This window comes from Pogona vitticeps, chromosome 7, assembly GCF_051106095.1.
Source record: "Pogona vitticeps strain Pit_001003342236 chromosome 7, PviZW2.1, whole genome shotgun sequence".
NCBI lineage: Eukaryota > Metazoa > Chordata > Lepidosauria > Squamata > Agamidae > Pogona > Pogona vitticeps.
The window spans coordinates 31,202,266-31,230,125 of record NC_135789.1 but is presented as its reverse complement, the minus strand read 5'-3'; the positions used below and the strand labels follow the sequence as shown (position 1 = coordinate 31,230,125).

At 46.9% G+C, this 27,860-nt stretch overlaps 3 protein-coding genes across 5 annotated transcripts; 2 read left to right on the top strand and 1 right to left on the bottom strand.

The window, feature by feature from the left end:
• Positions 1-894: 894 nt before the first annotated feature.
• On the bottom strand, positions 895-12,469 carry SKA2 (spindle and kinetochore associated complex subunit 2). The gene is made up of 5 exons (XM_020786949.3): positions 12,318-12,469; positions 4,376-4,465; positions 3,017-3,193; positions 2,412-2,498; positions 895-1,921 (listed from the first exon to the last, which is right to left on the bottom strand). Exons 1-5 carry the CDS (start codon positions 12,453-12,455, stop codon positions 1,892-1,894), a joined length of 522 nt encoding a protein of 173 aa, XP_020642608.2. The 5' UTR covers positions 12,456-12,469; the 3' UTR covers positions 895-1,891.
• A 361-nt stretch (positions 12,470-12,830) lies between these two features.
• PRR11 (proline rich 11) lies at positions 12,831-20,051 on the top strand. Of its 3 annotated transcripts, none has more exons than XM_078379316.1 (10): positions 12,831-12,970; positions 13,366-13,535; positions 14,096-14,234; positions 14,523-14,645; positions 15,239-15,448; positions 15,828-15,926; positions 16,795-16,907; positions 17,651-17,710; positions 17,843-17,939; positions 19,101-20,051. In XM_078379316.1, exons 2-10 carry the CDS (start codon positions 13,420-13,422, stop codon positions 19,167-19,169), a joined length of 1,026 nt encoding a protein of 341 aa, XP_078235442.1. In that variant the 5' UTR covers positions 12,831-12,970; positions 13,366-13,419; the 3' UTR covers positions 19,170-20,051. The 3 variants fall into 3 exon arrangements, with proteins under 3 accessions (XP_078235442.1, XP_020642547.3, XP_072834685.2); XM_020786888.3 differs by having other exon boundaries at positions 12,833-12,970; positions 13,335-13,535; positions 18,115-20,051; XM_072978584.2 differs by having other exon boundaries at positions 12,834-12,970; positions 18,115-20,051.
• A 1,183-nt stretch (positions 20,052-21,234) lies between these two features.
• Positions 21,235-27,091, top strand: SMG8 (SMG8 nonsense mediated mRNA decay factor). The gene is made up of 4 exons (XM_020786823.3): positions 21,235-23,302; positions 23,569-23,714; positions 24,943-25,818; positions 26,580-27,091. The coding sequence occupies exons 1-4, from the start codon at positions 21,295-21,297 to the stop codon at positions 26,775-26,777; spliced, it is 3,228 nt and encodes a 1,075-aa protein (XP_020642482.3). The 5' UTR covers positions 21,235-21,294; the 3' UTR covers positions 26,778-27,091.
• Positions 27,092-27,860: the final 769 nt, after the last annotated feature.

Below are 27,860 nucleotides of genomic sequence, written 5' to 3'. Positions count from 1 at the left end.
TTGTCACTGTATGTTTTGCAGCTTGGTAGCTGGGAGTTACGAGACGCTCCCGACAACAAAGCTTTCACCAGATCTGTCGGAGAAGAGGGTGTGGCTTTTCCATCTCTTTCAAGGAAACAAAACCGCTAGAGGTTGTTCCATCGCTTCTGGATGAGATTTCACTGCAGTGCAGTAAGGCTGGGACATCTGCTGGGGATGGGTTTGAAGCCCCTTCCTGCCCTCGCAGATGCCAAAATCCGCAGATGATAGCAAATTCTATACAGAGCATGGTCTCTGGCTCCTTCTAGTGGCCAGTTCTGGTAACTTCATGATGGAAATACATATTTCTCTCACTTTTTTCATTTAATAGTTTAATATTTCTAGACCGTGGATAAGTGAAACCGTGGATACTGATCCTGCAGATACAGGCTCCTATTGTATCCCTGAACCATTTGAGTCACTTGGCGCTACTTCTTAGTCAATTTGAATTACTTTACAGGGATTGTACTTTTCTCAAGGGCGCACCATGATTCTTCTTGAAAACAAACATCTGAACAGACAGACACACAGTAAGAATTCAGAGCAAAAGCCATTCGACAACAACCAGTGGTGTGATGGTAAATCTGGAAGTGTGGATGTTCCTTGGGGCTGCCCACCCCTACAGCCTGTCCATCCTATAAAGAGGCAACTGGATCTCTCCGTATTGGCAAGTGAAAGGCTGGTCTTTTGTAAAGTTAATGGCTCTTAATTGTATATTCAAGACCAAAACTAGCCAAAGGTTGCATTACACCAGGGATAGCTTGCAACCATGTACTCTTCCTGGGAAAATCCATTTTTCTCCTAGCCATTCTCCCAGTTCCTGACATAAGAAGCAAAATGGGATCATGAGGGGAGGAAAATTAGCGACCAGATGAAAAGGATACAAATACACCTTTATTCTTTCCATTTGTTTTAAGTTAAGGAAAAACTCTTGGACTTCAGCTACAGTTTCAAAGTTCACACCTATGGCTTTGAAATATACCAAAAGAAGCATCTCAATACATGGAGTTGTACAAGACAGTAAGATAGCAGAGATGGGTGGCTACAGCAGAAGCCCAAAGTACTGTAGCCCCGAGGGTACTTTTCTTGGACAAGTTCTGCAAAAGCTCAGCCACAACAAAGGCTGCTGAATTCCTTAAAACAGGCTGGGCTCAATCAGCTGCACCACCTCTTTGCCCTGCAGGAGGGGGAAAGACAATCAGATGATCATCATCATCCCCCCCAATGGATTAGACCACAGGTTTCAGCATTGATGTCGCATTTCAGAAACAGACCACCTAAAAAAAGCCAGCAACAGACAAGTTACTCCCTACTTTTAAAAGGCATGGAATGTACAATTTGGAAATCTCACTCTATATCACAGAGTCCATGATGCAACATTTAAAATGAAAAAAAAAACTGTTTGGAAGTTATTCCAAAGCAATAAAGATGCGCTTACAACCAGTAGCACACTTGAATATCTCTTTCATTGTAATTGTGTTTTTCGGTTTGGTTTGGTTTTTAATGGCATGGGACTGCATTTTTCTCAATTGGTTCTGCTTGTTGAAGGGTATTGTGAGTGGGATTCTGAGCACTCTAAGGACAGAATGAAAATATTTAGTAAATACATGTTGCTCTCTGAGTGGGTACAGTTTAGCTGGGTGGAAGCATCTTTCACAATTTAAGCCTCAATACAGGCACAACATCGACACCACCAGCACATCAGTCTCCATCACAGATACATTACTCATCAAACAAGGCTATAGAGCCTATGTACAACAGAAGGGGAACAATGAACAACCACTTTTTAAAAATCTGCAAACATTTACACGTATAAAGTTATGGCCTCGTTTGTCAACTTCGATCTGCTCTTTTTGCAGTTTCCAGCGCAGCATCAGTGGACTTCAGGTTCCTCCAGACAATTCTGTGGACAAAGAATGCAAGCATTTTAAAAAATAAAAAAACCTTTTTAATCGAAAACTTTGGTTTCGAAGAAGCTAGTTTTGGCAAAAGGCCAAGAGAAAGAGCAAAGATAGATATACAGTATATATACAGTATATATACAGTATATATACATACATACATACATACATACATACATACATACATATATATATATATATATGTGTGTGTGTGTGTGTGTGTGTGTGTGTGTGTGTGTGTGTGTGTGTGTGTGTGTGTGTGTGTGTGTATGTGTGTGTATATATATATATATATGTATATGTATATGTATATGTATATGTATATATGTATGTATGTATATGTATATATATGTATGTATGTATATGTATATATGTATGTGTATATATATATATATATATATATATATTAATGGTTATCTCCTGTTCACAGACAAGCAGTAACCCCCCCGAGTTACTCAATACTAAAGCCGGTTTCTCAGCATCCAACTTGACCTGTTTCGCGGGAAGGTCCGTTTCTTCCGGAGTCTGCAGCATTAAGTGTTGCATTGCCAGCTGTTCTTCTTCTGATAGAGGAGAAATCTAGGGGAAGGGAAAGAGAGTAACGTTATACCCGGCAATTTTATGTATACAAGAACCTCACAGAGAAGGTACTCTACCTCAGAACTGCATGACATACTTTTAGTGAGTCCCAAGAACGTCCCTGCCTTACAGAAGCTTGTCCATCTTACTTTTCCAACCCAGAACCTGCCAGCGTTTGCAAACACACAGAGATAGAGCCCAGGGTGAGGATAAGATGGATCCAGATGTAGTGGAAGATCTCGGGGGGGGGCGCTCTGTTGTATGGCTGTAGGATTTTTCCAGATCTTGACATCCTCTTCGTAGGGCAATGCTAAACTAATATGGATTGAAAATGGACCTCTGATGGAAACAGGAAGCCAACATCTGGAGGGCACCGGAGAAAAGGCGGGTCTAATGAAACTATCTGCCATGGGCTGAGGTATGTGTCTTCCCAGAAGCAACTCTCATGGAGAAAACCCGAAAATCCCTTTTGTGAGGGAGATGTGTTTGCTCTCAAGCAAATAAACCGAAAGCCTTACCTCCATGCCGGTGTGGTGTTGTATCTCCTGGACCAGCTTCACCGTCTTCGCAAGAGTGGCACGGATGGAGCGCATGGATTCCCGCCGCTCGAGAGAAATCTTTTCTAGCTGCTCACACAAGGTTTTATAGCGAGACTTCACCATGGACAGCTGCTGCACAAGAACCACCGGGTTTTCCTGGAATCAGGAAAATAGGATCAAAAGGGTTCGTTTTAATTGATTTGGGCACATTTCATCCTTAGGAGAAGGAGAGTAACTAATAATGGCATGCTGTCGTGTTGTTCCAATGGATGGCAACTCTTGGGGGGGGGGGGGGTTAGGTAGAGGCTGCTTCGGAGTGGTTGACCCTCCCTTCTCCTGGGGGTCGGCCAGGGAATTTACAGCTTACTCAAAGCCATACAGGTTGGCTCTTCTCCCAAAATATACATGGGGAATCAAACTGCCAACCCCTGGCTCCACATCCAGCTGTTCCAACCCACTGAGCTATCTGCTTGTTTTAGAGGAGGAAAGGAGCAAGAAAAGTAACACCCTAGGTTGTCCGATTCCAGAAGGACCAAGGAGATGCCAACCAAGGAGTCTTAACTTCTTGGATCTGGTGTGCCAAGGGCAAGCTATTTGTAGCACTCCAGAGATGTTGCTGGGCTACAACTCCCATCATGCTTGGCCATGCTGGCTAGGGCTGATGGGGGATGTAGTCCAACCACAGCTGGACAAGCCACAAGTTCTCCACTCAGTGCTCTAGGACCAAAGAGTCTGGCAGGCTACAGGTCTTCCTCCGACTGTCTCAATGACCACCTGCTATTGCAACCCTCTTCTGCCCCAACCAAGGACGGAAGGGAGAGAGGCAGATATCAAAACAGAGAGACATGTGCGTCTGCTCAGCTTTAAAAAACTGGAAACCCAGAGGGCAGAGGGGACCAGCTGGATGTGAGGGCAACAAAGAAGAGACATCAATTCTCCATTTGATCATAGTTAGACAGCCTCCTGGACGCACACTTTCTCCACCTCTGACGGCTTTTGTCTGCTCTGCACAGATGGCCAATCTGCTGAAGTTCACTCCCAAGTGCACACAACGTTTGCTTTCCAAACCCATCGCCAAGACCTTAGGAACTGCCATTTTGAAGAGTGGCCGGCCTCTCCAGAGTAGGATTCCAAAAAGGTCTATGGGAGAAAGTGAGCAAAGCAATGCAACAGATAAACCTGGGTGTATGCCAATAAGAAATAGTTATGGATTTTTAAAAAAAACAACACACAGGTGGCTTAAAATGCATCAAAATCTACAACAGCCTCAGATTTTAAGGCCTGAAGGACAAATTCTTTGTGAGCCAGGGTTTCAAAGCTTAAATCAAAGTACGGTACCTCTTGAGACAGTCCATCGGGGAGACCTTTCATCATTTCAAATTCCAACATCGCCTTGATGTAATCCAGATCTGACTCGGCTTTCTGGAACTGAAACACCCCATACGGTCAGTCACAACCCTCACAATATACACGTGGAACTAACCACCCCAACTGTATGTCTCCAGGTAACTTTGCCAGGCCAGAACCTCTGGTAGGAAGGAGGGCAAAGTAGGGGAACCTTCTAGAATCTTTGTGAAACCATCAGGCATCACAAATCTTACAGCAATACTGGCTGGTGTTTGTTGTTGTTTTTTTAAAGAGGTGGGATTGATTCTGGAAGATGGAACAAGATGGCAGCATGAGAATCAAGGACGTGTTTGAAGAAATGGTCAGGTCCAGACATCAGATTCTACCAGATTCTACGGAGTACACAAGTTTGCAGCAAAGACGCCGTGTGAACCACCCTTTGTTGTCTCCCTGAATGGCCCTGTTGCGAAATACACACAGCCCAAAAGGTCCTGCCTTCAAACTGAAGCACAATTTGGGTCGTGCCCCTATGCCCGGCCTCAGGTGCTCCCATCTGCAAGGGGGGAGCGGATAAAAAAGAGGAACAAGGAACTTTCCTTACATCGAGCTTCGACTTGTTCTCTCCTGCCCCACCAACACACTAGCAGGGGAGGGGAAAAAAACATAAAAGAAGTGGTAGATTCTTTCTCTGGCTTGTTGGGAGGAAAACAAACTATTGCCAAGCTCCAAGGACACAATAAACAAACCACAGATCTTTGCTCTGTGATGATGTCGGCGCTCCTGCGCGAGTGGAAGGGATCGTGAAGGAGGCACCAGCACGCCGGAAACCCCGGCTCCCTCGTGCTCCTCATCGTTTCTAAACGCTGCCTTCCCTCCTCTTTGGTTGCCCAGACAATGAGGGGGGAGACGCGCCCGTCCTTCTGGGCCTCTTAAGTTAAACTTTGGCCAAAGCAAGCGAGTGCATAGAGATGGATCGTCCTCTATAAAGCGAAGCACACATCCAGAGATGGTTAGGGGGGCTGCACAATACAAGGGTGCAGGCACTGCATCACAGATGCTATTGTGGATCTTTGGAGCTGAGAACAGAACCCTAGCAGGCGATGCCAGGGTTGTCCCGATTTTCATCTCTTTAAATGCAGAAGGGGGCACACGGATCTTCTGACTGCCCTGTTGCTCAGCCTTTTAAAGCATCATCTCATGTGCCGGGCCCTGCCAGAACACACCCACCCTCTTATCCTTTCCTGTCTTATATGCTGTCCCTATAAGTGTAGCAGAGTGGGGGGGGGGGGGAGGGCGCTTTTTAACAATTCTGAACAGGCCCTCGATGTAAAGTACTTTCTTAAACAGCTATTATACAGATCTACCTAATGTTTCTAAGGCCAGCCGGTGTCCCCAAGTCCTTGCTAATCATACAGTTCCCCATCCAGAGGTCTTAAATGGGCCCAAACCGCCACTTAGTAACTGAATCGCTTCGGAAAGGCAGGCGGCTGCAATGGCACTCAGGAGGAGGCCGCCTGCACTGTATAAGAGAGGTGGGGAACCGTAAGCCCCTGGGAAGAAACAGGGGCTTCCTTAGGGTCCCAAAATGGCCCCCCAGGACTCCCCCAGAACACCCGTGTTTCCTTTGTCACAATGCCATTGTTCTGCTTTTGTAGAGGTTTTCCCCTTCACTAAAAGACCAGAATGGCATTCCTAAGGCTTAATTATTGCCAGTAAGAATGTTGAAGTTAAATGCACTGGCAATTTTCATCCTGCATTTGATCCCTAGGTGCCCCCCCTGTGCCCTGAGGACTTCTCTGAAAAGGGATTCAGTCCGGATAGTGGCTGAGGTTTCCCCTTCCAGCTGAACACAAAGCGTCTCTTGACCGCAGCAAAGGGAGCATCTTGCAGAAGAGAGTAGCCCACGACTGTGACCCTTTCACTCTTACACTCCTGCAGCGAAGAAAAGTTATCTTCCTTAAACCATCTCCATGATAATTTTATTAATGTCAGTTCTGACACACTCAGGAGAACGTTTAGGGGGCAACAGATTTTGATGGTGCGGTCTTTCTCTTTCACTTAATGAGGCTTTTTAAAAAAAAATCAGCCTCCAGAGAGATACGCTTGCCAACATTTGATAAAACAGGATTGATGAACGGAGAAACTACCATAACTTTCAGCTATGTTGTTAGCCTGCACTCAGGAGAGAGAGAAAAAACAGCCAAGGATCTGAGCAAGATTGCGGAACTGAAAAGTTATTCCCTCAATAACACTACACAGCTTCTAAAAGCATCTCTGGAGGGGCGGCCATGAAGAACACCCTGTTGGAAGAACAAATCCACTGAACACCTTCATTAAAAGAGAATCATTTTGGACTTAACAGTGTAATAGGTCCCGAAGCAAACCAGAAGCTGGATTGCATCTTGACCCACAAACCAATCTTCTTGTGTGTCAGAGCTTAGAAAAGTTACCTTTTGAACAAGCCTCAGAATTCCCCAGAATGACCACACTGGCCAGGAGGCATCATCCAGAAAAATAATTTCCCCAAGGTCCACTTGGAATGAGGCCTCATAAATAGGCTGAGCCTCATCTCATGGCTACCAGGCATTTTGGGCGTTAAGTGCACCTTTTCAGGAGAAAGCCGCCTTACGCTGGGTCAGACTCAGGGTCCATTACACTCAGTGTTGTCAACACTGGCCACCAACGACCACTGCGCTGAGCTTCAGGCAATGCAAGCGCCACTTTGCAAAAGCAAGCAAACAGAACAACCCACTCACTTTGCTTTTTTGCTATCCCAACAGCGTAGCAGAACAGCTGGGGCTGAAGAACCCAGCCTTGGGGTAGATACCCCAAGCAAACGGCAAAGGGAGGTATCCCCTCATGAAGGGCACCAGTAAAAGGGCAAACAGGCTTCTGTTCGGGGAACCTATATCATAACTAAAAAGTTGGACAGGTCCATCAACACGGGGGGAGGTAGGCTCCAAGCTCTTGAGATGTCTGAAGACCACAAAACAATATGTAGACTGAGTGCCTCCTGCCCATCCCTCTACAGCTACGCCCACATCTTATGCTCTGTTCCTACTAGCGGTCTTCTTCCACCCTATGCCAGCAGAAAGCAGGTAGACAGAAAGGACCAGAACGCCACAACTACCAACTTGGACTGATCAGAAGACAGCCAGGTAATGCCGGTAAAGAGGCGGCAACCTCGATCCATGCGCCTTGCTTCCACAACCCAAAATACGCTGGCATCTTAAGAATTTTAAGTATCTCCTTTTACCTCCCACTAAATATGTGACTGCTGGAAGAAAGGACATGGGCCTGCCAGGAGGAGGTGTTTCAAAATGGGGTCGGGCTGAAAAATAAAAAGAGAAAGGAGGTGTCTTTTCCAACAGCGAAATAAATAAAAGGCCTCTCCGTTCACAGCGAATCACAGGCTTCCTAGAAGGCAACAAGCAGCAAACATGCAGATCCGTAAAGTAACTCGGGCTGTCGGTGAATCTAAACGAGGAAACGATGGTGCCGTTTTAGATTATTTTGACAGAGTGTACAAATCACCCACACTTCGAGAGTGTTTTGTTTGCCAAAACCAACACAGGATAACTGGAAAATGAATAAACAAACAGCTAGAGTCGCTACTATCAAAAGACACCATTCACATATTTTAAAAATGCTAAAGTTAATGTTTATCTCTCATTTCCTATGAAGGTGTATGTGACTGGAATCCAGGACCAACAGACAGAGGGAAGCAACGGGAAGGCAGAGACCCCTCCTTCCTAGAGCTACTCACCAGGAGCACCACTTAACCAAGGAAGGCTTGTGGTTTATTGCTCCACCAGTCCACGCTCACATAAGGCAACACAAAGGTCTTCAACGCCCCTGGAGGCACGATCCGCATCCGTGCGTTCGGAGAACCCGCTGGAAGCTGGGCGAGACCCTCGCTGTAGGATCCGCCTGCGAGTGCTTTGACAATACTATTGCACTGCTAGCCGGGAAGTACAGTAGTGCAATGAAGTCAGAGCGCTCGGCGGCGGCGGCAAGGCGCTTCGGCAAGATGGCGGCACGGGACACTCCTCTTACACGGACAGCCGATGAGGAAGGAGGCGGGGATTTAAATTGACTTGATTTAAATCAAATCCACCCTGCCCAGAATTCCCTAGCCAGTTAACGTACCAGCTAGGGAATTCTGGGAATTGTAGTCCAAAATAATGGAGCAATGTTTCCAAGCTTTAGAAGAAGTCTGTTGGTGGTAGCATGGTCTTCTATGGAGCGGTGACTCTAGACATGTCAAGTTTTTAATGACAGACAGGAAGTGACATATGGACACACACAAAAACATACATAACCAAAAGAATAACCTTCTGATGAGCAGGAAGGAATCCTTTGATCACCGGGAAAGATGCCGCTCTTTTGTCACAGACTGATGGATCAGAAAGTAATGATATCGTTACGCACAGTCTGGTCATTTTAATGTCCTTGTTTACACCGCCACTATCAGACATGTGAAGTATAGTTAGCAGGGACGTGGAAGAAGGGGGTAGAAGAACTCATACTTCCCTTCAAGTTGTGTTTTAGCTGACTGAGCATTACTGGCCAATGCCCTTTTAACATTGCACTGCTTTCTGCGCATGTTCACTAGTAGTACAACATAAAAAGGGCAGTGGACAGATACCTCTCGGCATCCAGATATAGAAGTAGCCAGGCTCAAAAAAAGGGAACTTTGTAAGCCGTGAAAGCCTTCAAGAAAACATTTTAAGGCTTCTTAAAAAAAGGGTAGAAAGGTACTTTGTTGGTTTTCCGAACAGAGAAGCTTGAAACACTGTAAAAATGGCAAACGTGTCCAGGCTCAGCATCTAACCACATAATATACGCCATGCTTTGCAAATTGGAAGGAAGCGCTATTTTAAGGCACTTTATTTTCAGAGCAAAGAAATCCATCATGTTGCTTTCAAAATACGTTGGCATATGTTCACATATATCTGTCTTAAGAGAACCCTGATTATTTTCTACCTACACCGTATCGAGCAAGAAAAAGACAGGAGTATCTCTCCAATATAGGCCTCAAGACCATGTGCCGGCAAGGCCTTACAAAACCTAATATCTTCTGGATGTTCTGAGTAGGGAATATGTGGCCCTACCAACCCGCTCAATGGCAATTCCATCCCTTCCCTTTAGGGCAGAGGTAGGATCGGGCTCATTCTCTATAGGGCAGGAGTAACCATTTCCCCACATTTGGAGCAACGCAGACCCATATCATTCTATAGAAGGGGGTGTGCTTTTTCCAAAACTGGGTGCAATTTTCTAGTTGCTCCCAGTTTTGAAAAAGGAACACACCCCTCCCCACAGCATAAAACAGATCACAGTGGGAAAACGTGGGGAAATTGCTCTTTGCACCCTCTAGAGGGTGCAACGAGACTTCTAAGGCCAGTTAGGAAGTCTGCTGTGACCAGTGGGCCACACTTTGCCCACACCAATGGGGGCAGCACATTAGAGCCACAGCCCACCCACATCCAGAGGGCTACCTGTCACTCACCCCTAATGTAAAGAAACAAGCCTAAGACTGTTCCCCAGAGAACACCAAGGAGGTATCAGACTCCAGATCTCAAAATATCTGCCGGAAGCTTAGGAAATAAAGAGACTGGATCAATATAAAAGACACACACAAGTTGACCTTTCCTACTGACGGTGCCAGCAGAAAAGATCAGACACAGAGCAGGAGGCCATTCAAGAAGCACAAACTCTAAGCTAAAATGGCACATCATGTCCATCTTTCGTTACAGGGAAGCAATGATGTTCTGGTGATAGCGGGGCAAAGCTACACTCCGTCAGATCAGCTGCTGTTCTTAGTGTACACTTTTTAAAAAAAAAAGATCTTTCAAAATGCCTATTTTAAATCTAGACACTTTCATGATATTTGGGATCTTCAGCACACATGTTCAGAAATCCCCACGGCCACGGTGGAAGAAAAGTGGAACTCGGAATTTTTCAGGCTGCAAATATTGTGCACAAGCACAAATACCAAGCCTGTCACAGGGATGCAGTCTGGCCGAATCATTCTTTCAGTGATCCAAATGAATTTGGACAGCCACGTTTAACGCCAAACCATCCGGGCAGAGGAAAATGGAAAAGCCTCGCCATTTGTAAAGGAGGAGAAAAGTAGCAGCCAGACACCTCAAACAGAAGGGACAAAGGCCCAAAAATACTTCCATACATAACACTTGTAGAAAGAAACAAACTAACCCGAGTGGACTCAGCCACTTTTTGCTCAGATCTACAGCCAAGTTCTATAAATATTTTCAACGTACTGTTCTGTCCCCGGAATGCTTAAAATTTAGCTTCACCAAGAATGAAGCGATCAACAGCCACTGGTTCTTACAGTTACATCCAGCATCCAGGGCCTTACCATATAGACATGGCTGGCCAGGGTTCAAGCTTGGGCTAGAGATGCCTTTGAGCCGATCCAGAAGCGTTCCCTTTATCTTCTTAATTGAGCATCAAGGGATTATTATCAAAGGCAGAATATATATTATCACCAAACTGTAACTAAGCTTTCCTAACGTAGCCAAAGGGACTGAAAACACTATTTGTATTTACTTCTAAATTTCTCCCCCTCCTGTTTTTCTCCATTTCCCCACTTTGAGATTGTAAGCGCCACAGAAGCTTGCTTCTCTCACTTTATTCGTTATGCTAATTATCTTATTCTTTCTCCAGGGAGTCCGAAGAAGCTCAAGTGACTCTGGCCCACACCATTTTATCCTCACCAAACAATTTTATGAGGTAGGATGTTCCGAAAGACAGGAACCGCTGGGCAAGAGTACAGTATACAGGTATGGGGCCAGCTCGTATTTACATCGGTACTTCTAGGGCACCCCCTTGAAAACTCATATACTGTATAACACTTGTAGAATACGTGGCAGTGCATTAGGGAAGGAAGCTGGGATAGTAAAATGAACAAACAATATTGTGTGCCGTCAAGACAATTCTGACTTATGGAGGCCCTTTTTCTAGGTAGAGAATTGGTTTATCCTCCTTTCTCCTGGGAACCTCCTGGGAATGTGCAGTTTGCCCAAGGCCACCCGGGCTGGCTTTTCTCCCAGGAGGCACAATGAGGAACTGAGCTCCCAAACTCTTGGCTTCCTAGCCAGGTTTTCTAAGCCACAGAGATCTCCAGCCAGCCTAAAATGAACAATGCCAATTAGAAATACACACAGGAACCTCAACACTGAATAGTAGGCAAGTGAAACTGACACGTACGGAAAAGAAAACAAGTTAGATGCATAGAGAAGGCAGAGACCGAGCACGAAGCACAGCATCTGCTCTACAAATTATTAATAACTGCTATTATACAGGTATTAATAATGTGTTGTTGTTGTTATAACTTAAGATCAACATAAACTTTATTTTTACTTTTAAAAAAATCCAGTCAGACCCCAGTCTCTTTTATTTACCTCCTCGCAGCCACCTGCTCCTCCTTTAAAACAGCCATTATATCTCCGGAGGAAGGAAAGAAAGATACAGTAGAGACAATTACTTTTTTTTAAAAATGGACCAGCCCAACAAGCCACTCCCCCTCGGCGGCTAGAATGGGCTCTCCCGTTAGGCCCCGCCCCCAGCGAGGAAAAGCCACGCCCCCGAAAGCAAGGCTGGAGAAAGAAATGGACCGGACCGATACACGCCCCCTTTTTGTCCTCCCTCTCGCTCTTCCCCCCCCCGCGAAGGGAATAGACTGGCCCAACGGAACGTTCTCTTCCTCCCCTACCCTGCGCCCTGTGAGAAATGGTTCGGTCCAGTGAGGGGGGGAGGGAAGGATATATTCCCTCATCCTCCCTCCCTCCCCAACGGTTCCTTTTTCCCCCCCTTGTTCCTCACCCCGCCGCTTCAACAGGCGACCCCTTCCCCCGAGGCCACGGCGGGGACCCTCCGGCCGCGGCCGGCCGCCCACGGCGCCGAGACTCACCATGGTCTCGAGCGTAGTAACCGCCGTCTCCATGTTGAATAGTTGACATTCCTCAGGCGGTGGTATGTTCCCCCCCTCCCAGCCCGGACCCACCCCTTTCCTCCCTGAGTGGAAGAGACGCCGCTTCCTATTGGTCATCTGTCAGGGGGCTCTCCGCCTGAGTGGCGCCGCTCGGACCTCTCTCCACGCCTATTGGCTAACGGCGGTTATAACTCGCCGCTTTATGAGACGGGATCTTTCATTGGGCGGCGCGGAGGATACGCGCTCTTTGATAGGCCAGAGAGGTGCGAACGGGGAGAGCAAAGAGTGAGCTGAACTCAGACGCTCGGGAAGCTAAACAAACCGTTCCTTATTGGCCCATTTTTCCCCCAAAGGCGGGCCCAGCGCTTGAGTCCTAGCTCTCCATCCCAATAAGGCTTCATCCCTCACCGGTTCCCTTTCTTTCCGCTTTTCAAACCTGATTGGCTGTTTCTGCCAGCCGAGGCACACTATTAGCTGGAGTGGTATCCAATCGCGTGGCGCATGACGTCATGGGATTTTTTTTTTTGTCTAGGGACCGCAGCGCTGAGCTCTGATTGGTTCCGGCGGGCGAAGCCACCCGTTTGAATTGTTAGGCGTGGAAAGGTGCTGGAGGAGGCAGCCTTGCTTGCAAGGTAAGGGAGGGGCGCCGGTGGATCAGTGAACCAAGGGCCGGGGGGTGGTGGATCACAACCCCCATCATCCCCAGACAGCTGCCTCAGCATGATGGGTGTTGTAATCCACTCACAAGGAAGGCAACGGGGAGCTCAGATCATTCCACCAGAAGCATGGATGATGCCACGTAGAACATTGCTTTAAATGCTATAAATAAAAATAAACTTGGGATTGGGGGTTGATAGGGAAGGAGCTCCCCAGAAGAATGGAAAGGGTCTGAATGCATTTTGGGTATCCATTGGCTACCCTGTCGGCTGATCCTTCCTGTCCAGAAGTATCACTTTTGCTTCTGACACAAGAAAAGGAACTTATTGTTATTGACAGAATTTCTGGCACTGACGTCTTCTTCCAACAGGACTTCAGGCTCATGAGGACAGTACAGATGTAGCTTAGCCTGAGCTTAGGGAGAATGTCCAAAAGCAAGCAACGGCGGCGCCTCAGACTGAAAGTCAGGTCAAAAATCTGTTTGATGAAGAAGAGGAGAAGTATTAATCAGCTTCAACGTTCAGATGTTGTACCTCCAAAGTAAGTGGCTTGTGTCTTATTTTAATTTGGATGTGCTGTGGTTTTCTGTAATTTCAGCTAGGCTGTAATTTCATCATCTCACGGATTTTCAAAGTCTGGTCTTCGCCCCCAAAGACGTGAGAAGTGAAACTGTTCCTGCCCGCAGGCTTCATAACCTAGCAGGGAGGAGGAAAAAAAGCAAACTCAGACATTAGACTCTTGGCTTGGCTTTTGATGCAGAAGATACAGTATTCTTGAAGTGGCGCAGTTTTAGGTGCTAGAACAGAATGGAACAAACAGTCCCTCCACACACAGTCAGATTTACAAGGGGAGCTCCCTCCACATGGTTGGCACCTTCTGATCACAAGCCAGTGAACCTCCCTAGATTGTGGTAAGGTAAGTAGAGGCTTGAGTGGTCTATAGAGAAGGATGTTATCTCTTGGACAACCTGAAGTTTAGCTGTTTAGGGTCTTGCAAACCAAGGGCAACACATTGTACCTTCCCCTGGTACATTTTTATCAAAAATCATAATCGAGGCAGGGAATATTTTCAGCTTCTTAATTTGCCATTGTTTTCTGCAGGCCCCTCATGTTGCCATCCACTGAGCATAAGCCTTTCTGGTCCTGGACTTCACCACTGTGGCGTTTAACAGAAGCAGTGAAACCTCTGCTGATGACAGCATCCCGTTGGTTTTGGTGGTGTCGGAAAGCTGTTACTCATGTATGTTTTGTTTCATTTAGATTACCTCTTTTCAGTAACAACACAATTCTCTTGAATGGCTCGTCATTGCCATATCAGGGCAATTACACCATGACAGACCTTGAACATTCCAGTTGAAGGTTCAAATCTATGTTCATTTAAACATTCGATAATCATTTGCCAGATCTGAGGTCTGAAGACTGTTGCAAGAAAGTACTATGAATTTGGTTATTTCCTGTTACCAGCTGTTTTGCATGCCTGTGAAAGAATTAAGTGGCTCTCTCACACCTACCTTTTATATCCCCCCAGATCTTCCAAATAATAAAAAACCCAATATTTCAATCGCACATGTGCCAGCAGGAGCTGAACTCTCTCAGAGAGCGATTAGAAAGGCTGGAAACTGAATTTTCTAAGCTGCAGTCCTTGGTTCAGGTTAGTGACATCTTTAAAAGTTTATTGTGATTTAGCAACACATCGGCAAAACCTTTCCTTATATCCAAGCTTTGGGACAGCTGTTTGCTTTCAGCAAATAAAGATGACATTGTTGAGCATCCATCGTAGTGCATGGGTATCTTACCATTATCAACTGTCCCTCTTCTGTGAAGTCTACAGAAGCGTCTTGTTCAAGCCTCCCTCTTACTTAACTTGGTTGTGTTCTCCTTGGCTTTCGTGCTGGCTGTCCCTGGCTTGTGCTGAAAAACAGCCAACTGCACACACACCCCCACGCAGATGCAGTCCGATTGGTCAGAAGCTGTTGATGAGGGCGAGTGAGAGACAGCATGAAGCCGAAGCTGTATTAAAAGAAAGGTTGTAACTTGAAGAGGCTCCAGTGATGAACTTCCAGAACGTGAGGTTGAGGGATGCTAGTTAAAAGACGAGATCCGTCATTCTTGTCCATGCAGCTGAGCTACCTGGTTTGTTTACTGTGAGAGTTGAGAAGGTGAACTCGCTGTGCAAGGCAAGGCTTCTCCTCATGCTAAGGATGAAATCTCTCTCTCTCTCTGTTTCTCTCTCCCGCTTAACAGAATGGAGCTGTTGCTCCTCCAACCAGCCAAAGCTCAGAGAGTCCAGTCTTGGCACTTCCTGCACTTAGAGAGTTCGACATTGTGAGACCAGTATCTTCAACGTCACAACCACTGATGCCCCCAGCACCCCCTCCACCTCCGCCACTCCCTCCGCCACCACTTCCCCCAGTACCACTTTCTCTCAAAAGAATCGGTGCTACAAAAACACAGGTGATGTGTATTGGGATAGTTCAGGATGACAGCATCTTCTGCTCTTCTAGCAAGGGTGAACTGGATTCACAGCCGATTTATTTCTGAAATAACCTCTGTTGTCTACACTAGCCCCTCTGTGGAATGGTCAAGGAAGCGAGTGACTCATGACTGCTTTTTGTGATTTTGCTGTCCTGTATTATTCATCTTATCTTTTTTTTAATTGATCCATGCTGTTCTATTCTTTTTTTTAAAGTAATATGCACTTCAGTGTTTTAGGAACCCTCTACTTTGAAAAAAAATTATATATAAAGAAAGCAGAAGTGTTGGAGTTTTTTTAACCTTCAGATTTTGAAATCCTCCCATCCAAAAATCTGTTCTTTTCTCTTCTTGCACACAGACAGCCTCATTAAAAAAAGAGGTGCCAATGCAAATAACAATCCAGGATCTTCTAAATGTGAAGCTAAAAAAGACACAACGCGGCACAGAGATGAACAAGGTAACGCCAAACATGAATGTTGTAATTCATGTTTTATGTGAAATACCCCGAGCTGAATGATGTGAGAGTGATCATACTGATGACACAACCTTCCAGGCCCTCTGCCTGCAAAAACAAGCTTTAACATTTATCACGTATGTTTTTAAATTAGTCTGGGAGGGGCTTTGGATCCCAGTTTTTCCAGAGGAGATGGATGTAAATCAAATAATTTCATTCTACTCTTTAGTTTAAAAAAAACTCCATGAAGGGAGAGAGAAAGAAACTAAAGCCAGCTCTGACACCAATTCTGGCAGCTATAATTCTTAATAGTTAAAGCTGTTGGGACAGCTACGGCTGCATGATGGTAGATGAAGTTTCAAAAGTGGCTGGTCTGTTAGTTGAAATAATAAATGCAGCAATGCAAATTCAATCGGGCAGCTGGAGCAGATCCAAGGTGAGCTAAAGCTGAAATCAGGGTTTCCTCTTGAGTTCTTTTCAGCCGTTTATCCCTAGGCAGCCCATCTCTTTGCACAGGCTATGCTTAGACAAAGTCTTAGGTTTAATATGGTTGCTCTTTTCTGTGTCTTAATTGTTTCCTCCTCAAAAGAAGCAAGAGGAGAAGGGTGTGTGCTTCTTCATCATTGGGTGTGCCAAAAGATTCGGAGGTCATCCAAACAAAAATGATTTTGGAGTTTCCAGTTAGGGAAGAATATACTATTTTAAACTTCAAAGGCCGATTGATTGTCTGAAGATGGGAAGTGAGATGCACTTTAAAGTACTGAGGGCCATGGCAGCATTTCAAGAAGAAATTGGAGTGGGGTGGGGGACCGGTGGAGTCTATTGTATATTTTCTCAGTTCATCCATTCCTGTTTTTCTTTCAAACTTCAGAAGAGATCGCCGTTGGAGCAGCGTAAGGCGTTAGTTACTCTCTCGGATTTGCAGAGCATCAGTCTGAAGTCCAAAAATCCACGGCCAGCTGCTCGAGTTACTAATCATTTAATGTGAGTGCTTTCTGCTGCTGGTGGCCGCATACAAATTTTTGTCCAGCGTACAGATGAAAAATAAATCCCCAGCATTGACCGTAGGCATTTCCCTACGGCATCTGACTTGCAGTGGGTTGGCAAGGAATCCAACTCTAAAACTCACGAAAAGGTCTTCAGTCCTTTTTCAAAGCTTCTGCCAGCTTGTGTCCAAGCCAGCTCAATGACTGTGTTCTGGCTTTCTTGTACTCTGAGGTCATCAGCAGAAGCCGAAGATGGCTGGGCTGGTGAATGCCAAGGAGAACGCCCTTGTAGTATTGACCTCAAACCTCTCAGAATGCGTCATCAGTTCATCAGACCTCCTCTTTGCCAGGTGTTCTGGGAGAAAAAAAATCTCTTTTTGATCTCTAGCTGGTAGTATTTTGGGGGCTGATGGTCTTGGGTTTAATTGTTGGCTTTATGAATTTCTAGCATTCTGTTTTTGTTGTTTTTAAATTATGTACACCAATTTAGGGGAAGGGGTTTGTCTTTGAAAACAGCCTAAACCTTACAGTCAGGATTCTTGTTGCTTATGTGATCTGATCAGAACAGTTGCACGACAGTCTGTCTCCTCTTGCATGACTGGTTAGTTGCTTGCTGATTGCGATGGCCTTTCCGCTGGCAGGAGAAAAGTCATTGCACAATTGCTCTGGCAAATTCATTTTTTTTCTCAGTTTGATATTGGCGAATGTTCAATCCATGCTATCTTTCCATCTTTTCCCTAGCACTCCTAGCAAAACTGGCTTAGATTTACGGAAACACCTGAAAAAGGTTGCTATTGACAGGTAAGAGCTATTTGATTCGCCCCCTTTTTTAGGAGGTGCACGGAGGAAGGCTTCCCTAACCTTCCCCAGGCCCCTCTGTTTTTTTTTTCTAAAACTTGTAGAATGAGACTTCTGTTCTTTTCCTTTCTCTAGGAGCCCAGGTGGAACCCCGTTGACTAATAAAGAGAATACAGAGACAGGCACCGGGCTAACACCAATTATGACCCAGGCCCTACGGCGCAAGTTTCAGGCAAGCCTCTCTGGAAATGTTCTGTTGCCTTAATTGCACCTGCTAATTGGAATATTCTGGGAACGTTCATCCCCATTACCTGCCACCGCCACCCCGAAAATCATTTCCCACATTTTAAAAATAGCCACTCTCGGCCAGAATTGGAAGCTAACCGCTCTTTTTCTTTCCCTAACAGCTGGCTCACCCAAAAAGTCCCTCTCCGGCAGGGTTAACGACAACAAACGGCTTTGAAGAGCGTACTTAGAACTCCACCTGCTGGCAATGCAGAGTCCCCCAGCCGCTGTGCCGCTTCCTTGGCCTCCACGGGATGCTACTGGGCGAGAAAGACGGGCATGGGGAGTGGAGAGAGCAGGCTTGGCAATCCAAACCAGTGGTTCCCAACCTTGGCTCACCCAGATGTTCTTGGACTGCAACTCCCAGAAACCCCGACCAGCGCAGCTGTGGCAAAGTCTCCTGGGAACTGCAGTCGAAGAACACCTGAGTGACCCAAGGTTGGGAACCATCGTTCTTTCCTGGCCTGATGCCCTCAATATGTGCCAGGCTGCAGTTCCCAGAATCCTCTAGTCCATCATATTTGGACAGCACTCCATTGAGAGAGCCACTGTAGATAGAGGTGAGATGGGAACCTGTAAAGCTTCAGATGATGTTGGAACATATCTCCCATGAGCATCATCCAGCATGTGCGGTGATCAGAGACTAGGGGACGGGAATCGCTGAAGGTCCTGTGCCACTGATTGCTGTAACATTTGAGCACTGGATGAATGTACTCAAGACGGATGGAAATTGTCGCTCAGCGGTCCCCGGGGGGTGGGGGGAATCACTTTGCCCACTCCTTACCACAGTGAATTGCATCTCTTTTTTTAAAAAACAAACTTGTTTACTGTTTTTTTAAAAAAAATATTTTTGAGCAATATTTGTCAATTGAAAAACTTTGTTTTTAGGATTTGTAACAACCTCAGTCCCTCTGCGATCAGTTCTGTGTATAACTGTGTACAAAGGTAGATGGGTCTACGTAAATCCCCAGGCCACTACGACTATGACAGGGGAAAAAAAAGAGTAACCATGCGGTTAAAAATAAGGTGTAGAATGAAGGTGTGCCTCAAATGACTTTTTATTTATCTAATCATTTCCTCCCCACTTTTCACCACTCAAAACAACTAGGTAACGGAGCATGTCAACACACGCCAGTTATTAGAATGCCTTGAAAATGAGCTAAAAGAATTCAAATGAACACTCCACCAGTTAAGAAACAGCAGAGTCAAATGGTGAAAATAAATTGTTACTTTGCATACTGCAATTAGATTATATACTTCCACTGTATTTCGTATCCATAACTAAGTTTGTATCTGTTTGTTTATATATGTTCACTTATTGCTATCATTACCTCCTCACATCATTGCAAATAATGGTTATTTTCTGTCTGTGGCCCAGCCCTGAATGAATTCAGCTATGAAATGTGAAATGCATCTTGTAGAACAGCATGTGTGGGAATCTTTTTTTTTTACCATGAAGTTGACACCAATTTACTTGGTTATTTCTTTCCTCAGAGACTGCCAGCTTAGCAAGATCCTAACCTGTATCCTAAAAATAGGCACCTGTTCTCTTGTCATGAAATTAGCTCTTTCCAACCTTATGCTCTTGGACTTCGGCTCCCAAAGAGCTCTTCCCTACTGGCCACATAAATGAACATTTATGTTAATGGCAGTTCAAAACACACAGAGGGCACCAGAATGTGGAAACTTGCGTTGTACAAAAAAAAGAAAGAAAAGAAATTTGTAGCCTCCTTTCCACACCATCCAGACACACTCCTTTTGTAGGAAAGCAGTTTCTTCAGTTCCGCTGGAGTTTGTCTTTTTTGTAACCCCGCATGCTGCCTTTGGTAGGCTTGGCTGGGAGGGACCTTTCTGGACTGGGGGTTAATGTCAGTCTATCCAGCACTAAACAATTGTCCCTTTCCTGCCTCTGAATCCAAAGAGATCCCAGTCTCTCTGTTCAGTGCTTTTTCCCTATCTTTGTTGAAGCAGTAAGTCTGTTGTTGAAAGTAGTCGTGCTAGTTCAGTTTGTTGTTCAGTCTGTTCAATTGCAAGTAATTAAACAATTTTATTTCTCCTATTAATATGTTGGAGTGAATTATTGAGGCCGCAAGTGCCAGTTGATGACAAAAGGGGTGTTCTACTCTGCGGAACTTGAAGCTATTCTGCTCTGTGGATTCCTGCACTTCTATGCAACTAGAATTTAACTAGAAATTCAAAACTGCAACATGCTATGCTCTCCTTTTAATCTGTGAAGTCTTTCTTGACAAATCGGCATATGCTTCATGCTTATTCAGCATGTGAAAACGGGAGCGGTCCTCAAAATGCATTATCCATCACTAGTGAACAAGGGATGGAAACAAACTTAGGAGAGAATCGGTGCCAGGCAAGCGCTCCCATCAAATTGACATCCATCTCATGCTGTTAACCAGCGTAAAAGAAAAGAATGGTGCAAAGAAAATGGATGAAGTGCCTTTACGCAAAATGCATAACTGCTCATTTAAAAATAAAAGGAGAGAAGTCTAGGAAGGTGAAGTATAAATATGCAAAGTATGACTATGCAACAAATGAATCTAAAAGAATGATTCAGTTCCAAGTGTGGTGTGGGAGGAGCGCTTTGCAACAAAACAGCTAAGATCAAGCCCAAACCTTCATGCCGATCATGAGTAGTCAAGCATGCTAGGAAAAGTTGGCAGGAGGAAAAGAGGATGCTGGCACATGAGATGGATTGACTCGAAAAGAAAGTGGAACCTGGGTTTGCAAGGCCTGAGCAGGGCTGTCAACGACAGGACTTCTTGGGGAAGTAACAAATTCAGAGTTTCAGAGACAGCTGGCTGGCACATAAGACTACAACTGAAATGAAACAGATTTTTCATAGGGGCACTCCCGACAGGTGACTACAAAAACGCCACGTTACAAGACATAAACAAACTGTTGTAAGCCGCCCAGAGACTTTTGCGTAGTGTAGGCGGCATATAAATTACTGTTTAAACGTGAGACCCGTTCCCGTTACTGTAGTTAACAGAATATTTTGGAAAAAATTATGCCGAAAGCAACCAGGAAAGTCTCAGCTCCAGAGATCGATCGTACCACTCTTCCTTTTTCCTATCTCTAGGTCGGATTGGGGGGGGGGAAAGGAGGTCAACCGCGCTCTCCAAGGCCGCCCGGCTGCGGCAGCGGATTGGCTCTTGCTGCGGCGGTCCCGGCGACGCATGCGCTTCGCTTCCTCCTCCTCTTCCTCCCGCGCCTGCGCCGTGCTTGGCTCTGCCCTCGCTCCATCCCCGGGCGGCTGCGAAAGGAGCGCCAAGCGGGAGAGAGAGAGGATGGTGGCGGCCACGGCGGCGGCGGCGGCGCGAGGAGGAGGCGGCCCCGTGGGCCTGCACGACCTGCTCCTGGCCGGGCTGGAGGCTTGCCACAGCGCGGGGAGCCCCGGCCCAGGAAGCTGCCCTCCCGCCGGCCCCGCCAGCCCGCCTCCCCCTCTTCTTGCTCCGGCTCCGGTTGCTGCTGCTGCTGCTGCTCCTCCGCCTGGGAGCGGGCCCGGGCCCGGGGTTGCTGCCGCCGCCGCCGCCGCCGCCCCGGGGGAAGACGAGGAGGTCTGCGTGGTGGGCCTCTTCGGCAAGACGGCCCTGCAGCTCAGCTCCGAGAAGGCGGCCTTGGTGAACACGGTGTGCGACCGGCAGGTCTTCCCTCTCTTCCAGCGGGACGGCGAGGGCGGATCCTCCCTTGGAGCAGAAGGAGGGAGCGACGGGGAGGACGGCCTGGGCGGGGGTGGCGGTGGTGCTGGGGCCGGTCTGGGAGGCGATCTGAGCGGAGGGGGTCCCCCTCCTCCTCCCCCTCCCTCCTCCTCCGCCTCTTCTTCTTCCTCCTCCTCCTCCTCCTCCTCCTCTTTCTCCGCCGCCTCCTGCCAGGGGGATTACAACTTCCTCCAAGCCTATTACAGCCAGGACTGCAAAGTCCTCTACCTGGTGCTCACCTCCATCTGCGACAGCCACCAGCTGCTGCAGGCCTGCAAGGACCTGGACTCCATGGCAGAAACCCAGGGATCGGCGGGCCTGGGGGGACACCCGGCCCAGGGCGGGGCCCCGCTGCCCCACGCCGAGGCCCACGAGTTCTGGAAGAACCAGGAGAAACTGCACTGCCTCAGCCTCCTCTACCTCTTCTCGGTCTGCCACATCCTCCTGATGGTGCACCCCACCTGCTCTTTCGACATCACCTACGACCGGGTCTTCCGGGCGCTGGACGGCTTGCGCCAGAAGGTTCTCCCTTCCCTGAAGGCCGCCATCAAGGACTGCCCGGTGGGCAAAGACTGGAAGCTCAACTGCCGGCCGTGCCCTCCCCGGCTGCTTTTCCTCTTCCAGCTCAACGGGGCCCTCAAAGTGGAGCCCCCTCCGAGCAGGGGGCAGGACCTCTGCGGGCACCTGGAGAAGCCTCCCCCCAAAAAGCACTCCCCCAAGCGGCGCCTCCAGCACGCTTTGGAGGACCAGATCTATCGCATCTTCCGCAAGAGCCGGGTGCTGACCAACCAGAGCATCAACTGCCTCTTCACCGTCCCAGCCAACCAAGCCTTTGTGTACATCGTCGCCGGAGGAGCCCAGGAGGGCGACGACCCCGTGGCGGTGCTGCTGGACCAGCTGAGGAGCAACTGCGTCAACCGGGAGGCGGAGCCGTCTTTGACGCCCGCCTTGGCCGGGCCGCGGAGGTACCAGATGATGAGGCATGGAAGGCAACAGTTATCCTTCCACGTCGAGAGCAGCGGCAGCAGCAGCAGCTCCTCTTCTGGGCAACTGGTGGACTGCACCTTGAAGGAATTCCTCTTCCAGCACGTGGAGCTGGTCCTCAGCAAGAAGGGCTTTGACGACAGTGTCGGGCGGAACCCCCAGCCCTCCCACTTTGAGCTCCCCACCTACCAGAAGTGGGTGGCCACTGCCCTGAAGCTCTACGAGGTGACCCTCAAAGGCAAAGACGGCGAGTCCTCCTCTTTCACCGGAGAGCTTGCCTCCAAGATCATGGGGAGCATCAAAGTCTTGGAGGGCTACCTCGATATAGACACCAAGTTCTCCGAGAACCGCTGCCAGAAAGCCCTCCCCATGGCCCACAACGCCTACCAGTCCAACCTGCCTCACAACTACACGATGACCGTCCATAAGAACCAGCTGGCTCAGGCCTTGCGGGTGTATAGCCAGCATGCCCGGGGTCCAGCCTTTCACAAGTACGCCCTCCAGTTGCACGAAGACTGCTACAAGTTCTGGAGCAACGGGCACCAACTGTGCGAAGAGAGAAGCTTGACCGATCAGCACTGCGTGCATAAATTCCACTTGTTGCCTAAACCAGGTCAGTACTGGAGTCTCGGAAAATAGGAGATGATCTTGAGACGACATATCGCAAAACCAGGCTTGGTTTTGTTCAACCGTGACCCTATATTTTCACTAGAAACTAAAAAGTTGTTTTTCAGGTAAAGGGGGAAAGTGGGGAATTGAAATTCTCTACGTTCTCTTGATTGTTTTAGTGTGAATTAAAGCCTGATAGTCCAAAGTGGTCCAATCAACAGAGCCCTCTTTGAAAGGAATACAATCTTGTGTGTTTTCGTTTCATTTTAGGAGAGAAACCTGAACCAGATAGGAATCCCCCAGTGTTGTATCATAACAGCCGGGCTCGCTCTACTGGGGCCTGCAACTGTGGAAGGAAACAGGCACCCCGAGATGACCCCTTTGACATCAAAGCATCAAATTACGACTTCTATCAGGTAATCTTTTGTTGCCCCCAAGGTCACTAAGTTTCCATTTCTGGGAATACAGTGGTGCCCCGTATAGCGAGGTTAATCCGTTCCGGATTAACCTTCGCTATGCGAAAACATCACTGTACGGGCAAGGAAAGCCTATTGGAACGCATTAAACTTAGTTTAATGCGTTCCAATAAGCGTCCAAACTTACCCCTCCAGCGATGTTTTCGCGTCCGGCGGCCATTTTGGAGCCGGACGCCCCAATCGTCGCAAAGCGAGTGCGGCGATTGGGGCAGATCCGTATAGCAATCCCCAAAAAGGGATCGCTATACGGATTCTTCGTTAAACGGTGTGCTCGTTAAGCGAGGCACCGCTGTATTAAAATGTGACATGGACTTATCAGCCTAGGTCGTGCTTGGGCTGAATCATGCATGCTGAAAAAGCATGTGTCCAACCTTTTGTAGACCACACTTTCTTTTATTTATGTTTTACAAAAGCACCTTTGCAAAAAAACCTCTTGATCAGTCTTATCTGCGAGAAAGAAGAAATTCTCTGCATTAAAAGGGGCTGTTTGTAAATTATTGCAACGGTGGGGTGTACCTTAATACATTTGATATCTTTCCTTTTCTCCCAAGAGTTTGGGGTGGTTTATATGTTCTTTCTCCAGCTTAGCTTTCATCTTCAAAACAATCATGTATGCTAGGCTGAAGGGAGGCTACTCTGAGGTCACTCATTTTCATGCACCACACTACATTGGCTCAATTTTTGAGTACAGTATATAAATAGTGTTGATAATTCCCTCCTCCAGGGCATATTGATTTCATTCAGTTCATTATTCTCCAACAGACTGAGCCACAATGGATCACAGCAATAGAATATAAAACACATGTTTGAATTAGTTGAATCCCAGATATGGAAAGATAGGTAGCTGATATTTTAAAGCTTACAACTGGGGTTGGTTCAGTCCTCCTTTTGCTACTTAGATGTTATGCCTGTTTTTATATGTTTACCTGTGCTATTTGGTTTTATTTTCTTACCATATTGTAATGTATTGATTCAGCTTTCTGTAATCCGCCCAAAGAATTTTTGTTAATAGGCCGGGGGGGGGGGGGGACAAGAAAAGGATAAACACATTCTTTAACCAATGCTTGATTACATACCTATAGCCTTTGTATTTATGCAGCTTGCTCCTCCTTTCTTTTGTCTGCAGACCTTCTTATCACTGTCTGTTTTTCCTTCCTTCCCTCTTCAGCTCCTGGAAGAGAAATGTTGTGCAAAACTGGACCACATCCACTTTCCCATATTTCAACCCAGTACGCCAGATCCAGCACCAGCCAAGAACGAGGCCTCCCCGAGCCCTCCTGAAGGGGAAGCGGAGAAACTGAAAGAGAAGGAGCCGCAGACTCAAGGAGAGAGCACTAGCCTCAGTTTAGCTCTCAGCCTGGGCCAGTCCACCGACAGCTTGGGGACTTACCCTGCTGACCCGCAGGCCGGAGGGAACAACACAGAGGCTCATGGGCAGGCGACTGAACCTAAAGGGGAGAAGAGACCAAGCTTGGTAGACCGTCAGGCCTCGACGGTTGAGTACCTGCCCGGGATGCTTCATTCAAATTGCCCCAAAGGTCTTCTGCCCAAATTTTCCAGCTGGTCCCTGGTGAAACTTGGCCCCGCCAAGGCGTACAACTTCCACTCCGGTTTAGATCAGCAGGGCTTCATCCTGGGAACCAACTATTTGATGCCGTGGGACATAGTCATCAGGACCCGAAATGATGAGGAGGGGGATCTGGATACGAATTCCTGGCCAGCTCCCAATAAGGCTGTTCCCGGGAAAAGGAGCGCCGTCGTTATGGGGAGAGGGAGACGACGGGATGATGTGGCTCGTGCCTTCGTGGGATTTGAGTATGAGGATGCCCGGGGCCGGAGGTTCATGTGTTCAGCGCCTGAGAAGATCATGAAGGTGATGGGCGGAGGGCCAAAGGAATCGGCCATCAAAGCTCTCAACTCTGATATGCCCCTGTACATCCTGTCGTCCAATCCCGGGCGAGGACTAAAGCCACACTATGCTCAGCTGATGAGGCTGTTCGTGGTTGTTCCTGATGCTCCACTCCAGATAATACTCACACCACAGGTAAGAAAGGGGGTACATTGACTTACAGAAAAAAAAAACATTCAAAGGAAGACTGGAGAGCGATTTCAGGATTTTAAAACCATTACCCTGAACCTTGGTGTTGCTAAGTAAAATAGCTGGTAAGGTCAGCTGAACCTTCTGCACAGAGGACTCTGTCTTAAATTAATTTATTACCTTTATATCCTACCTTTCTTCCAAGAATATCAAAATAAATAGAGACAGGTGGCACTTCCTCTGCCCCCTTTTATTTTAAGAATCTTAGATGACACGAGACCCAGTGTCTTCCAATGGTTTTAGTTGTTGGTCTGAGATTTAAGTGATCCAGACTCAAGTTTCCATTAAGTCATGAAAACTCACCTTGGATCCCCAGATATTCCTGGACTACAACACACACAAGTCCTGGCCAGCACAGCTAGTGGTGAAGGATTCTGGGAGTTTTAGTTCAGGGACATCTGGAGAACTGAGGTTGGGAACCATTGCTCCGGAAGCGTAAAAAAAACAACTAGATTGTCAGGTGAAAATGCTGAAACATTCAACGGCGTCTTAGAAATAGAAGGTGGGGATGTGAAAAGAATAGGTTTCACCGACTACAAGCTAGGCCATGAAAAAGGCTTTTATAGCAATACTATTGAATTCAGATGCTCCAAATGTACCATTTTGAGGTGGAGGGAGGAGTGGAATGAAGATGAACATCTCTATGAACATCTTTGTATGAAGATCTTGAAGCTATTTTTATTTTCTTGTTTCCTTCCGACCCCTAGGTCCAGCCAGGTCCACCTCCTTGTCCTATTTTTTACCCTGAGAAACAAGAAATAACCCTTCCGCCTGACGGACTCTGGGTGCTCCGTTTTCCATATGCCTACGTGACGGAACGTGGGCCCTGCTTCCCTCCCAAGGAGAACCAGCAGCTGATGAGTTATAAGGTGATCCGAGGAATCCTCAGAGCTGTCGTACAATAGGATTTACTGGCCTTCTAAGGCCGAGTTGGTTTTCGAATGCTTTCTTTCTTTCCCCAGCCTCCGTTTCTCTCCCCTCACCTCAAATGTGAATGATGGATTTTGATTATGAACAGCTGGAATTTCGACAGCAATCACTGTTTTAATTTTGTAAAGCTAATGCACTTCGTATTGAAACCATGTATGTGTGCCAAGCTCTTTTCAAGATGCAAGTATATTTTGTATTGGCATCAATTACATGCTGGCTTACAAGGATATATAAATTGAAATGAAGACAAGAAAAATAAAATGTCAGCTCCTTTGCTGTCAAAACATAACTGTTCTCTATTGGCTACACACAAGAGAGACCTCCAGCAACATCTGTAGGATATCTAACTCCAACCCCAAGAGAGTTTTTGTTCGAAATGCCATCTATGACTTCCTTGATGATACTGTGACTGGGTTGGCACATAATGGTAAGCCAGGTTGTAGCTTTTTGAGCTCTACCTTACCATTATGTGCCAACCCATTCCTGCCGAGGTGTGGGGTTTTTTTAGCCAGCCATAAACCACCATTGGAAGCCACTGTGTTCATGAATCCTGGCTTGTTTATCTCATGGTTTGCTTAAGCATGGTTTCTCACTGAAACTGGAGTTGACAAAAGGCAGCAGGAGAGAAGCAGACCAGAAAGGAGGAAAACATGCTGGCCTGTTGGGTTGTCTGTGGGCTAGTTTGTAACTGAAGAAACAAGCCATGGTTTCTGTCAAACTTGGTTAATATGGCTAACAAACTATGGCTTAGCGTGACATGAAAATATAAACCAGGGCTTAGTACAACATGAATGCCTAGCTAATAGGTTTTAAGGGGCTCAGGCAGAACAATTACTTGTCTGAAATACATGGTTATTCATCCTGAATATATGACATGCTCAATAACTACCAGTGCTGAAGTTTCTTTTGAATAGTATGAAAGGGGATCGTAGTTATGAGGGGGCAGACCCATGCTACGTGTTCCAAGAATACATCAGCTTTGAATGATCGTTGTTGTAAGCAGTGCTCTTTGAAATGGCACTCTGCACATGCTCAAAGGTACCACTTTAATCTCAAAA

Coding starts and splice junctions, on each gene's coding strand:
- SMG8 (XM_020786823.3), top strand. CDS start 21,295: ATGGTGGCGGCCACGGCGGCGGCGGCGGCGCGAGGAGGAGGCGGCCCC. Junction 23,303..23,568: donor CCACTTGTTGCCTAAACCAG/GTCAGTACTGGA, acceptor GTTTCATTTTAG/GAGAGAAACCTGAACCAGAT. Junction 23,715..24,942: donor CAAATTACGACTTCTATCAG/GTAATCTTTTGT, acceptor TTCCCTCTTCAG/CTCCTGGAAGAGAAATGTTG.
- SKA2 (XM_020786949.3), bottom strand. CDS start 12,455: ATGACCAATAGGAAGCGGCGTCTCTTCCACTCAGGGAGGAAAGGGGTG. Junction 4,466..12,317: donor TTACTACGCTCGAGACCATG/GTGAGTCTCGGC, acceptor GGGGTGTTTCAG/TTCCAGAAAGCCGAGTCAGA. Junction 3,194..4,375: donor CCGATGGACTGTCTCAAGAG/GTACCGTACTTT, acceptor TCCTGATTCCAG/GAAAACCCGGTGGTTCTTGT.
- PRR11 (XM_078379316.1), top strand. CDS start 13,420: ATGTCCAAAAGCAAGCAACGGCGGCGCCTCAGACTGAAAGTCAGGTCA. Junction 15,927..16,794: donor GCGGCACAGAGATGAACAAG/GTAACGCCAAAC, acceptor TTCAAACTTCAG/AAGAGATCGCCGTTGGAGCA. Junction 17,711..17,842: donor AAAAAGGTTGCTATTGACAG/GTAAGAGCTATT, acceptor TCCTTTCTCTAG/GAGCCCAGGTGGAACCCCGT.